The following is a 14,953-nucleotide window of genomic DNA, read 5'->3' on the forward strand; positions in this document are numbered from 1 at the left end:
CGAGCCCCGCGTTGGGCTCTGTGCTGACAGCTCAGAGCCTGGAGCCTGTTTCAGATTCTGTGTCTCCCTCTCTCTGCCCCTCCCCCGTCCATGCTCTGTCTCTCTCTGTCTCAAAAATAAATGAATGTTAAAAAAAAATAATAATAATAAAAAAAAATCATCTCTTATGACCAGAGTTTTGTTCAATAGCCCTTTTATTACAAAAGCTACCTGAAGTACCTACCAGCATAATCTGCAGTTTGTTATATTAGTTTAACTGTACTGTGAATAAAACATCTATCCTCAACCAGTTCAGTAACTAAGCATCACTTGTTCAGACAAATGTGGGAAGACTGTCACTTGGATCAATGAAATGTTCTTACTTTTGAAGTAAAAATAAAGTGTAATTTAAGTTATTTTACTAGTCTTTCAATAGGCTCCTAACTTGGCTTTTTTTCCTCTAGCTCCTCGCCCTTCAATCCCCTTTTTATTGCTGTCAGATTTTTCTTCCTGAAAAGATTGTAGAAAGAACTTTCTGCCAAATCCCTCTCAAATTCCAAATTGTACCTGCTTTAAATAATGAGGTTTTACCATACAACATAGTTTTGTTTTCTGCCAAACTCTAGTTATAAACTCCTAAATCTGGGTTACCCACATTAATAACTTCCTCACAAGACAGAAGCTTATTATTAGTGAGAGTCACAAATTATGCCAATTGAGCTCACTACAAATTGATGTTTGAGTCCCTTTACCTCCTGGCAATGTAGTCAATCATCTATTTAGTTCCTATGGAATCATACCAACTATACCAAACCTTCTTTATTTAACTCAAGTCTTATAGGAAGAGGGCTTCCTTCTGCTAGGATAAAAGCCATCATACAAACTCTTCTGACTTACCCTATCTGTATTTTATATTTCCTCTGAATTTTCATTTATCCTGGTCTCTTCTCCTATCTTAAAAATATAAGTATACTTCCTGCTTTCAAAACACAACCACAATTTGCCACCTTCACGCAATTTCTGTAAGAGAGCTTGCTCCTACAGCTTCAAATACCTCTTAAAGAAAGGCTTTGTGAAGGCAGTGACTTGTATCTTCACTTTTGTATCCTCCAGCGTTATCAAGTTGTTTTCTTTTTTTGACGATGAAATTACTCAACCCTTGAACAATTTCAAATTATAAACTGAGATAATTTGATAGGAATATTTTAATATGTACCTGTTACAGATTTAAATATCTAGATCTGCTTTTGAGCCTTAATGGGCTGATCATATACAACAACAAGAACTGTAAAAAAATCAAGTTATATTTACCTCTAACTTCAACTCTTTTTTTTTTTTTTTTTTAACTTCAACTCTTTAATTCTTAAACTTGCATTTTCATTATGCCAAATTTAAATACCATAAAGTTCATTTATGACCTTTTCAAAGTAAGTTTTCATTGTGGCATTAAGACCAGTTCTATTTTAACTTCCCAGAATAAACTAGATATAATGAGAGCACTAACAGGAGGGATCTTTTTCTCTCCCATCATACATCAGTAGCTACTCTGATTCTCTATATTAAAATAAAGTTTATTAGCATTAAATATAAGACTTTAAATGCTTTACCTGAAGAATAACAACTATCCAAGTCAGTCGGTTATATCCCTGAAAAAATCCATTCTTTGACACCAATTCTCCATCATAAATGTAGACACCCATTAGTCCAAATATACTCCCAAAGAAACCTATAAAAAAGTAAATTTTATGGCATGTGTCATTTAGTTTGTCTGGAGAGATGTTTTTCCACTGGTATTCTAAATTTTATATTTAGCTTTTCCTTTTTGATAAAATTTGACTACTTTAAAAATCTTTTACTTGGGTATTTATATAAACTTAACAAAATTATACTTTGTACTATATTATAACTGTAAGACAAAGACAATATAAAAAAGAACAGAGATTACCAACTCTGGAACACTAAAAACTATAATGTTTAAATTACATGACCACATGGCTGTCTCATTCAAATATCTGGAAAATGCTCACTTTTGGCATATTCATTGTGTTTCATATCTTCCTATTGCTAGCTCTATATTCTTATATATTCATACACACACACACACACACACACACACACACACACACACACAAAGAAACTATACACACACAAACTATAAAGAAAGAAATGGAAACCTATAGAGGCCATTTATCAGGAGTAGTCTCTGGTAAGATATGTAGTCAGAGTGCAGAATGAAGCAATGTTTTCATAAAGACATAACTACTTGAAGTATTCCATGATGGAAAGGAACTGAAAGGATATGAAATGTTCTTTTATTTATGCCAATTCATTTTCTAATTAAGTTTTTAATTTTAATTCCAATATAGTTAACATACAGTGTTATATTAGTTCCAGGTATACATCAATCATTTTAAGATGTCTAATTCTGAACATGACAGTAATACAAATTTACAAAGTTACAAAAATAAAAAATACAATAAGAAACACTTATGAAAGTATTAATTAGGTTTCTATTTTTTAATTATAAAACAACACTTGTTAATTAGGAAAAAAGGTATCCAATACAGGTTATATACATGTCAGTATATACCGATCTACAGCATTCTATCAGTTGTACAATATTCCATTTATGGATGATTATAATAATAATAATATGAAATACATACATAACATGATGTTCCACAAATTGTTCTAAGTGCTTTATGTATGCTAACTTACAACAACCCTATTAGGCAGATACTCCTATACCCATTTTATGGATGAAGAAACTGATACACAGAGAAGTTAAACTTGTCTGAGCTCACACTGCTGGTAAGTGATGGACTCAGGATTTGAATCCAGGCAGTGTGGCTCTGGACTCCATGATCCTAAGCACTGCACTATTTAATCATACGGACAATTTATTTAAGCAATATTCTACATGTCTATTTCTTACAATTGTAGCCAATGCTAAAATGAATAACCTTGATCTATCTTTGTGCTCTTGTGTAAGTATACTCATAGGATAAATTCTTATTCAGAAGTGGAATTTTTGCATCAAAGCATTTATATAAAATTTTGTTAAACACCCCCAAATTGAGATCCAATAAGGTTATATCAATCTATATTCCTGGCAACCATAGGTAATAAGAGTTCCTATTTCTTCACTCTCTGGCTAATGTTGGGACCTTATCAATTTGCTAATTGTTGATAGTTTGATACTTGAGAAATGCTATTAAGAGAGAAGGGAAACAGAGGATCTGAAGCAGGCTGTGCTGACAGCAGAGGGCCCAATGCAGGGCTCAAACCCACAAACCGTGAGATCATGACCTGAGCCAAAATCAAGAGTCCGATGCTTAACCTACTGAGCCACCCACGTGCCCCTACTTTGAATATTCTTAAAAAACATAAAACAAAAAACAGAAAACTTGATACATTTATAAAATTTTGCAGAGAAACAAACAAATCCTGTGATAAATATAAAGGTTCAGTTTGTTACCACATTACTGGAAAACAGCTGGAAAAATGGACTAGAGCTTAGAGGTTGTTTGGGAATGTTTGACTTAAAATATAGGCCATTAGGAGTACAGACATTCACTGTGGAGGGCCTGACTGCTACCAGGAGAGACACGGTAAATTTGTTAAGTTGATGTAGACAAAAAAACAAACAAAACAAAACAAAAAACAGTTTTCAAACATGAGCTCCAAAGTCACAAGAACAGAGACTTGAAATAGAATGGTTGATTTGCAATGAAGCTGTCTCTCACATGTAGCATTTTCCAAAATTAATATATACCTGGAATACTATATCTGGAATCTTTGTATGAGAAATTAAACGCTATAATACTGTAATAGTTTAAATATTTGTTCAAATGAAATCCTTAAGTATGTGAGGTCTTTTTGTTTGTTATAAACTATTTACCTTCAGTTAAAAAAATGTTACAGAATTTAAAAGCTAAAACAAAATATTTTGAAATAAAAAGGTATACTAAGATTTTAAAACAAAATGAAAGTTTCATCATTTCAAACTTCCTCTATTAAGTTTCTTTTTTTTTCTTTTTCAGCTTTATTGAGGTAAAATTGACAAGTAAAATTGTGTAAGCTATTTAAAGTGCACATCTTGAGGATTTGAAATATAATATGGTGACTATAGTTGATAACACTATATCACATAATTGACATTTGTCAAGTATCTTAATCTCCTTATCCCCCCAGGAAGACAGTATGTTATTTGTAACATCTTCTCTGAGAATTGGAGCAACCAAGAATAAAGTTCTTAAGTCTTCAAATAGTGAGGACAGAAATAGGCTATATATACCCTTATGTCACAGACCTAAAATTCCATATTCTTGAATAACACTCATTCATTTAAAACACAATGCTTTTTGGTGTTGTTTATTTTTTAAATACATTGTTTCTGGGGGGGAGGAATAGAAAGAGAGGGAGAGAGAGAATCTTAAGCAGGCTCCCATGGCCAGCACGGAGAACTCTGGGGCTCCATCTCACAACTATGATGAGATCATGACCTGAACCAAAATCAAGAGTTGGATGCTTAACCAACTGAGCCACCCAGGTGCCCCTTGCCAGACATTTGTATCAGTGAGATTTTATGGGAGGCTTATTTATTTAAAGATATATAGTAACTTTAAGTCTAACATTAAAAAATATTATGAAAAAAAGATAACTTTAGAAAGCATTTAAAACTTACCAAGTTGAATGTTTCTTATCCAAACTGATTGTTTGGTTTCTTTCAAGATTTTCTCAAAGTAAACCCCAGCAAAGCCACTTGAAAAACATGCTGTGAGAACTGCCATGAGGCCTACAAATTGAGAGCCAGCTGAAAGTTCCTTAGAATCAAGCTCCTGAGAATCTGAGGGCCACTGAACAAAAAGAAAAACAAAACTGTAGTTGATTCTTATGATATTTTACAAAGTACATATTTAGAGTGCACTCTCAGACCTTAAGATAAAAATGCAACCAATACCATTCTTGGGGATTGCAGAGGAGAGCTTTTGAAAGAAAATCTTAGAATCATTTTATTTTTTTCCCATAGTGATATTACTGTTACAACTTACAATTTCAAAAAATTCCCTAAAAAAGAGAAAGAGAATGAGTAAATGCACAGATGCACAAAACAGCTTCTATAAGCAGTTCAGTTGTAGAAATTCAAAGTGTGAACTGTTGGAGCAGCAAAAATGATTCTGGAGCTGTTGGTTATTATGGAAGTCCCATATGGTATCATGTTAACCACTGTGGGCTTTATCCCATAGTTCAGTGTTCCTGAAATTATCTTCATGGCTTTTGTTAAATCTGTGTTCCACTTGAACTCTTACTTGATATTTTAATTAAAAAATTGTTAATATTTATTTATTTTTGAGAGAGAGAGAGAGAGAGAGAGAGATGGGAGGGGCAGAGACAGAATCCAAAGCAGGCCCCAGGCCCTGAACTGTCAGCACAGAGATCAACGCAGGGCTCCAACTCATGTACTGTGAGATCATGACCTGAGCTGAAGTCGGACACTCAACCAACTGAACCACCCAGAGACCCCTTGATATTTTAATTTAAAACACCTCACTTTTTACAATGTAATACCTACTTTAGCTTATCCTTAGCAATATCTATGAAAATATGGGTTTGAAATGGCAGTTATATTTTTGTAATACCCATTTTAAAATATATTAACTAGGGGTATCTGGGTGGCTCAGTTGGTTAAGTCCTACTCTTGGTTTTGCCTCAGGTCATGATCTCATGGTTTGTGGATTCAAGCCCTGCTCTGGGCTCTGTACTGACAGTATGAAGCCTGCTTGGGATTCTTTCTCTCTCCCTCTCTCTGCACCTCCTCTGCTCACTTGCTCTCTCAAAATAAATAAATAAACATTAAAAAAAAAAATAACAGAAATATTTATTCAAGATAGACATAGCACCCCTGGAGAAAGTGATCGGGGAGGAGGGCTCTGGATGGCAGGAAATTGGCATGATTGGATTTGTTTTTAGACAAACCATAGTGGTGACTACTGGAGTTTGAATTTTGAGGGATGGATAAGACTGAAGTAAAAAAAATCAGGAGGCAAATGATCACATGAGAAACAAGACGACATGAATTGGGGAAGAGACAGAGAAGGACAGAATCAAGAAGCATTACAAAGCAGCAATAGCAAAGTCTTAGTGACTGAATAGATGTACAGGCAGAAGGAAGAGTTAAGACAACTCCCAGGCAGAGTAAATAATGAGGGAAGAAAATACAAGCAAGAATAGTTTCGGTGGAGGAAAAGGTAAAGTTTAGTTTTGGATATGCTCAGTTTATAAAGCCTATTGAATAACTGAACTAAGATGTCCAACAGGTTTTTAGATGTACAAATCTGAAATTATGGGTGAGACACAGACCAAGGAACTATGAGCATATATGTGTTAATAAAAACCTACAGAATGAAGTCTCCAAAAATAAGGACATAATTTAAGGGAAATAACAAGCCTACCAGCAACCCCAATATCAAGGAAAAGGACCCCAGGAAGGAGCCCAATAAAGAATTATTAGGAAGATGAGAAGAACCAGGAAAGAATGGTATCAGGGAAGCTGATGAACAATAAGAAGGGAGTATTAATAACCTCAAATGCAGAGTGCCTGGATGGCTCAGCTGGTTAAGTGTCTGACTTTGGCTCATGGTTTGTGAGTTTGAGCCCTGCATCAGGCTCTGCGCTGCTGGTGTGGAGCCTGCTTGGGATTCTCTCTCTCTTTCTCTCTCTCTCTCTCTCTCCCTCTGCCCCTTCCCCACTTGCTCTCTCTCTCTCTCAAAATAAATCAGTAAAACTTAAAAATTTTTTTTTAATAAAATAATCTCAAAAGCTCCAGACATCCAGTAAAAATCAGTGTTGTTTTATGTACGATTTTATTTCCCTAACTAGATTTGTGTCAGATAATTTGATTTTTACTTATTTTAATTTTAAAAATTTCATTCATTCATTCATTCACTCATTCATTCATTCATTCATTCCCTTGTTTAAATTCCAGTATAGTTAACATACAGTGTTATATTAGTTTCAGGTGTTCAATATAGTAACTTAACAATTCTGTACATTACTCAGAACTCATTAAGAGGAGTGTACTCTTAATCCCCTACACCTATTTCACCCATCCCCCTCACCTGTCTCCTCTCTGGTAACCATCAGTTTATTCTGTATAGTTAGGAGTCTGTTTTTGGTTTGTCTCTTTTTTTCTTTGCTTTGTTTCTTAAATGCCACATACGAGTGAAATCATATGGTATATAAATACAATTGAACATTACTCAGGTACAGAAAAGAATGAAATCTTACCATTTGCAACAACACTGATGGACCTACAGAGTATAAGACTAATAAGTAAAATAACTTATATAAGACTTTTATTTCTCATTAGTTGCAGTCCCGATGTAGTATCTTACTCAAAGGAAGCCCTCAAAATATGTCAGTTGTGAGAATAAAAATTTACTCGCTTCAACAAATAACAAATGTATCCTCCATGCACAATAAGGTTTTGAAACTGTGATAAAAATGAAAGGTGTACTTATCTTGAATAGTTACCTGTACAAAAGCAACTCCTGTCATCAAAATTACTAGGGAGAGCCACTGGTACACACCTAATTTTTTACTAAGCATAGACACAGAAAATAATGCTGTTGTAAGAATTTTCAACTGATATGTGACCTGAAAAAGAAAAGAGCTAATATTATTGTTTGTTTATTTGCTTCTTAAAAGAACTACTAGAAATATATTTTAAGTACCTGATAAGTAGCTGCATCCAGATTTGATAGTGCCACATAAAGTAAATTATTCTGAAGAGTATATATCCCTGATGGAATAGCAAGTTTCAGAGTTTCCATAGGTTTATTAAGTATTTCATCATGCAGTATTCGATTCAGTGCTCTTAGACTACATTCTAGAAAACACATGAAATGGGTAAAACCAATAATTAAGTAACTCTGAATAAGTTACATACTCTCTCTCAAGGCCTCAGTTTTCTCACCTATAAAAAATGGAAACAGGCCTACATGTTAAGATACTTTTAGGTCTGAAATATACCTTTAATGATACTAATTTTTCAAAAGTTAAATATTATAACATAGCATATTAAGAACATTATCCTTATACTCTTTCATTAGGAAACATAAGCAAATTGATTATATGTATTTACATATTGTATACATACATATCTGCACATATATATTTATGATAACCAAACGCTCAAAGTATTAATTTTTTAGCTAAGTATTCTTACTCTATAGTAGCAACATTATAAAAACTTGTATTTTGTGCATTCCATTTTATCACCAGCCATTCAAGCCAATTAATAATTGTGAAGACTTTAATCATAAAAAGACAGTAAAACAACTAAGGAGTGGGTTTGGCTGCAAACAACAGAAAACCCAGTGAATACTGGCTCAACCTCAAAGGGACCTGTCTCATCCTCAAAGGGCCAGGGCCAGGTCCAAAGCAGCTCAGTGATGACATCAGGGTCCTAAGCTCATTCTCCATTTATATTGGCTTTTTACTTTCATGCTTCTCATCTATTGTCTACATGATTATTGCAACAAGGTCACCACATGATCACCGCAGTTGTGTCTGGTTCTTGTTTTTAGGCAGCAAGAAAGAACAGGAGGATACAGTGACCTAGTGGGCATCTTCTTTTGCTGTCACAGACCAGGATTTTGTTGCACAGCTACCCCCTGCAGCAAGGGACCTGGGCAATGTCGTCTTTTCTTTCATAGTCTCCATATTAGAAACAACAAAGGGAGAAAGGGGTTGGAAATGGACTTCAAACTAGCCAGCCTACAGTACTAATCACAAAAAAAAATGTCCAAAGAACTTTAAGAGATACATAAACCCTTAAAGACAGGAGAAATCTAAGGATCCTACTACTTTACCAATAATGACACTTCATAGCTGATTTTCTCTCCTAACATAAAACTTGAAAACTTTGATTATGAAAACTTTTTTTAATGGAAAAAATGTTTAAAGATTAATATCTGATATTTACCCTTTCCTTACCCTAAAATAATAATAGTAAAATAAAAGGTAACTAAAAGTTACCAAAAGATTTCTTCTTAGATTTAGCAGAAAAAAATATCTAAAATATTAGCTTAAACATTTTTAAAATTATATTAAAATTTAAAATAATTAATGCTGTGACATATTTTTCTCAACAGGAGTTCAGGGAAGGTCTTGTTCCTTATTCCTTCCAATTCCTGGTATTGTTAGGCTTTTTCTTTTTGCCAATCTGAGGGTATTGAAATTGTGTCTGTGGCTTTAATTTGATTTCTCTGCTTGCTAGTAAGGTTGATCTATATTTATATATTGTTATATATTTATATAAATATATTTATATATATTTATTTATATTTTAGAAATTTTTAATATATTTATTGGCCATTCAGGTTTCTCTCTCTCTCTTTTTTAAGTTTATTTATTTATTTTTGAGAGAGAGACAGAGAGAGAGCATGTGCGCACAAGCAGGAGAGGAACAGAGAATCTGAAGCATGTTCCAGGTTCTGAGCTGTCAGCACAGAACTCAACGTGGGGCACGAACTCATGAACCTGACCTGAAATTGGACACTTAACTGACTGAGCCACCCAAGAGCCCCCAGGTTTCTCTTCTGTAAACTGCTTATTTATATCTTTTGTCCACTTTTCTGTTGAGATGCTTGTCTTTTCCTTATTGAATTATGTAAGTTCTTTGATGTTCTGGATGTTCATTATTGGTGGATACATGTGATGTAAATATCTTCTCTCAATCTCTGGTTTATCTTCTCATTTGGTTTTATATACAGGCATTTTTTCATTTTAATGTACCCCAAATCATCCATTTTTTAAAATTTCATTTGTGGGGCGCCTGGGTGGCTCAGTCGGTTGAGCGTCTGACTTTGGCTCAGGTCATGATCTCCTGGTTTGTGAGTTCGAGCCCTGCGCCAGGCTCTGTGCTGACAGCTCAGAGCCTGGAGCCTGCTTCGGATCCTGTGTCTCCCTTTTTCTCTGCCCCTCCCGCACTCATGCTCTGTCCCTGTCTCTCAATAATATAATAAATATATGTTAAAAAAATGTTTTAAAATGTTCATTTGTATTCTTTGTATCTTATTTGAAATAATTCACAGTACCAAAGTCATAAATGTCAATCTTTATCTGGAATTTTTTTTTAATTAAATTTTTTTTAATTTAACCTAAAAACCTGGGAATTATTCCTCAGACTGGATTCCCCATTTCCTTGATCTTCACACACCTACTCTGCTAGCAAGTCATGTCAACTATAGTTTAAAAACATCTGTGTGGGGGTGCCTGGGTGGCTCAGTCGGCTGAGTGTCGGACTTTGGCTCAGGTCATGATCTCACCATCTGTGAGTTCAAGCCCCGCGCTGGGCTCTGTGCTGACCCTTCAAAGCCTAGAGCCTGCTTCGGATTCCGTGTCTCCCTCTCTCTCTGCCCCTCCCGCACTCATGCTCTGTCTCTCTGTCAAAAATAAATAAACATTAAAAAAAAAATTAAAAAACAAAAAACAAAAAAACCAACATCTGTGTGAACCGGGGCACCTGGGTGGCTCAACTGGTTAAGTGTCTGACTTCAGCTCAGGTCATGATCTCGCCATTTGTGAGTTCAAGCCTCACATCGGGCTCTGGGCTGACAGCCTGGAGCCCGCTTCAGAATCTGTGTCTCCCTCTCTGTCTGCCCCTTCCCCACTCTCACTCTGTCTGTCTGTCTCTCTCTCTCAAAAATACATAAGCATTAAAAAAATTTAAAAAAAAATCTGTGTGAACCAAATCAATGCCATCTTGGACAAATCTGCCGTAAATACCCGCCTCCCCCAACACACACACACACACACACATACACACACACACACACACACACACACACACACACATTCTTTCCTTTTGTTTAATCACACTTTTGGAACACCTGGGTGGCTCAGTCGGTTAAGCATCCGACTTCAGCTCAGGTCATGATCTCACACTCTGAGTTTGAGCCCCATGTTGGGCTCTGTGCTGACAGCTCGGAGCCTGGAGCCTGCTTCGGATTCTGTGTCTCCCTCTCTCTGACCCTCCCCCGTTCATGCTCTTTCTCTGTCTCAAAAATAAATAAACATTAAAAAACAAATCACACTTTTAAGTACATCCTTAGGATATAATGTCCATGATATGATCTGTCTTGGAGATATGACTGACACACACCTATTCCTTTTTCTTTTTTTTTTTTTTTTATGTTTTATTTACTTTTAAGACAGAGAGACAGAGCATGAGTGGGGATGGGGCAGAGAGAGAGGGAGACACAGAATCCGAAGCAGGCTCTAAGCTCTGAGCTGTGAGCACAGAGCCCGATGCGGGGCTCGAACTCAGGAACTGTGAGATCATGACCTGAGCTGAAGTTGGATGCTTAAACAACTGAGCCACCCAGGTGTCCTATGACACACACCCATTCTTAAACATTTTCCTCTTGGATGGTCTCCAACATGTAGTCCCCAACCTCTAGGGCGATAAAAGCAGGCCTTAAGGGAGATGGTGTTGCAGAGATCTACTCCTCTTGCAGCTACCAAAGACACCCTCATCAAGCTGGATTTGTCAGCCTTTTTCTTTAGTCTTTGAGTTCCTTCAGCCTTTGGAGGTGGTTCTGCATATACCTCCTGTTCAGAGAACAATGTCGCATAAACATCATCTCTTCTCTACCAATGTCATCTAAGCTACCATCATCTTCTTGCCTGGACTAGTGCCATAGCTTCCATATATGATTTCTTGAACCTATTCTTGCATCTCCTCTACTGTCAATATGACTACTGTACTGGTCTTTCCATGCGCAAAATGGGACATATTTTAAACATTTCAATTATTTCCTTTTGCTTTTATGGTCATATCTGTAGCCTACAAAGCTGCATTGTGTTTTCTGAATGCCAATTCAATCTCTCTTTGTCCCATTCTTATCCTTGATCAATATGCTACAGCCACACTGGCCACCATAATAGATTCAAAAGTATACTAAATTTAAGAACAATTTAAAAAATAGGCAGCAGACTTGAACAGACATTTTTCTAAAGATAAACAAATGGTCAATAAGCACATGAAAAGATGCTCAACGTCATTAGTCATTAGGGAAAATCAAATCAAAACCATAATAAGATATAATGTCACACCTACTAGAATGGCTATACATTTTTTATTTTATTTTATTTATTTATTTTGAGAAAAAGGATGGACACACATGTGGGGGTGGGGAGGGGCAGAGAGAGAGGGAAAGAGAAAATCCCAAGCAGATTCTGTGCTTTCAGCACAGAGCCTGACATGGGGCTCAATCTCACAACTGTGAGATCATGACATAAGCCTAAATCAAGAAGTGGTCACTCAACTGACTGAGCCACATGGCACCCCTATACATTTTTTTTTTTTTTTTTTTGAATAACAAGTAAGGATGTAGAGAATTTTCAGCCCTCGGACATTGCCAATGGGAATACAAAATGTTGTAGTAGCTGTGGAGAAGTTTGGTGGCTCTTCAAAATGTTAAATGCAGAATTACCATGTGACCAAGCAATTATACTCCAATGTATATACTCAGAAGTTATGAAAGCAAGGACTTGAGCAGAGACTTATGCCTCTATTGCAATATTAATTATTCAGTATTCATTGCGTTATTCACGATACCAAAAGGTGGAAAAAACTTAAGAGTCCATCAATACATTAATGGCTACAACGTTATATACACATACACACACACACACACACACACACACACACACACACATACATACAATGAAATATTATCTGGTCATAAAAAGGAATAAAGTTCTGGGGTGCCTAGGTGGCTCACATGGTTAAGTATCTGACTCTTGATTTTGGCTCAAGTCATGATCTCACAGATCGTGTGATCGAGCCCTGCGTGGGACTCTGCGCTGATAGCATGGAGCCTGTTTGGGATTCTTTCTCTCCCTCTGTCTCTGCCCCTCCCTCATCTGCCCTCACAGGTGCATGTTGTGTGTATGTCTCTCTCTCTCTCTCTCTCAAAATAAACATTAAAAAAAAGAAATAAAGTTCTGATACGTGTTACAACATGGATTAAACTTGAAAACATTGTTTAAATTAAGCCAGACATAAAAGGAGAAACATTGTATGATTCTACTTAGATGGAATATCTATAACAGGCCAATTCATAGAGACAGAAAGTAGAATAGAGGTTTCCAAGTACTGAAGATAAAGGGGAATGGGAATTATTATTTAATGGTTACAGAGTTTCTATTTGGTGTGAATGAAGTTTTGGAAATAGTGCTAGTGGTTGTACAACATTGTGAATATAATTAATGCCACTGAATTATACTTAAAAGTGGTTAAAGTTGCAAATTTTATGATATATATGTGTGTAAAAATATATTGTACTACAATTTCAAAGAATAATGCAATATACCCCAAAACACAGAATTTTATACTTCAAAACCTGTGAATTATATGGTATATGAATTATATCTCAATAAAGTTGTTTTTTTCTTAAAATGTATCAAATTAGTCACCACTAGACTAACCAATGCAACAAATAATATAAAAAGGCTTGACTTCAGTAAAAAATTGTGACTTCTCTAAATTTCTAAAAGTTACAGAACTATATAGAATTTACTTATTCTCAAATTATTATAAATGCAAGAAGCTATATTTCATATTTACAGCATTAACTGGAAGACATGAATCATGATATAGATCAGAATAAAATGTCTTCGTTACTAGACTAAAACTGTCTTAAGAAAATGAAAAATATTGAAATGTCTGTAATAGTAGAACATTAGATAAGGCAATAGTGTTCAAATGTGTAGTTAACAATATACATATATGTGTCTGTATATATATATGTATACATATGAATGTATGTATGTATGTATATATATATACATATATATATATACATATATATATATATATATATATCATATGTAAATAACACCAAAATAATCAAGTAAATTGTAATGTCTTGAAAACAGAAAACCAAAAAACTTACTGCTATCTTTGTAGACTAATAAAATGCAGGCCATTATTTTCAAAAGTTCAGCAACAACCACTGCTGTAGAAGATAGATAACGAGGTCCCTCTTCTTTTAAAGTCCTAGAATAACGCATCGTTAGAACCAAACTGGTAGTCTGAAAGACCAAAATTCCCAAGGAAAGGTATTTTAGGTTGGCGGACATTGTTTTATCTTCATTTGCCTGAAAAACAAAATAATTAGGGCAAATAAACAAAATTAGAAAATACAGAAACATTTATTAAAAATAATTATGAGACTTCTGGTTCCAGACAAGAATGAGTAAGTGCATTCCACCCTTTTCTTCCTGCTAATCATAACTATAAACCCTGGACCAAAGACAAAAAGTAAGTACTAGAAGACTCAGGAAGGTGAAGAAAATAAGACAAACTGGCTAGCGACCCCAGATCTTTCTTTTTTTTTTTTAATTTCTAAAAAATTTTTTAAGTTTATTTATTTATTTTGAGAGAGACAGACAGAGAACACAAACAGGGGAGGGGCAGAGAGAGAGGAGGACAGAGAATCCAAAGCAGGCTCTGTGCTGAAAGCAGAGAACCTGATGTGGGGCTTGAACTCATGAACCATGAGATCATGACCTAAGCTGAAGTCAGACACTTAACTGACTGAGGTTGGAGAGGCTAAATTATGATCAGGCAAAAAACAATTACATAAGAATTATTTCTAGAATGAAAGAAGGACATTCCATAATGATAAAAGAGTCAATACATCAGTAAGATATAGCCAGTTATAAATGAATATGTGCCTAATAACATAGCTTCAAAACACATGGGACAAAAACTAACATTAAAAAACAACAACAGGTAAAGCCATAAGACATAATGTGAGGTTTTAACCTACTTTTTTCAGTAATTAATAGAATACACACACATGCACACCAAAACCCGCCAGTAAGAATACAGAAGATCTGAACAACGGTATCAACCACCATAACTCTTGCAAACATGGAGATGCTCCACCAAGAGCCT

General features: G+C 35.3%; 1 protein-coding gene across 5 annotated transcripts in view; it reads right to left on the reverse strand.

Annotated features, from left to right (window-relative positions):
* SLC35A3 (solute carrier family 35 member A3) overlaps positions 1-14,953 on the reverse strand; it is a 53,615-nt gene that overhangs the window by 9,775 nt on the left and 28,887 nt on the right. For all 5 annotated transcript variants that reach the window (XM_019457610.2, XM_019457616.2, XM_053892030.1 and 2 more), the window contains 5 exons: positions 13,947-14,151; positions 7,716-7,870; positions 7,516-7,638; positions 4,667-4,838; positions 1,587-1,705 (listed from right to left, as the gene is read on the reverse strand). In XM_019457610.2, the coding sequence (XP_019313155.1) occupies positions 1,587-1,705; positions 4,667-4,838; positions 7,516-7,638; positions 7,716-7,870; positions 13,947-14,151 (774 nt within the window). The remainder of the gene's footprint in view (positions 1-1,586; positions 1,706-4,666; positions 4,839-7,515; positions 7,639-7,715; positions 7,871-13,946; positions 14,152-14,953) is intronic.

Source organism: Panthera pardus, unplaced genomic scaffold (assembly GCF_024362965.1).
Source record: "Panthera pardus isolate Hobbes unplaced genomic scaffold, ASM2436296v1 HiC_scaffold_11, whole genome shotgun sequence".
Taxonomy (NCBI): Eukaryota; Metazoa; Chordata; class Mammalia; order Carnivora; family Felidae; genus Panthera; species Panthera pardus.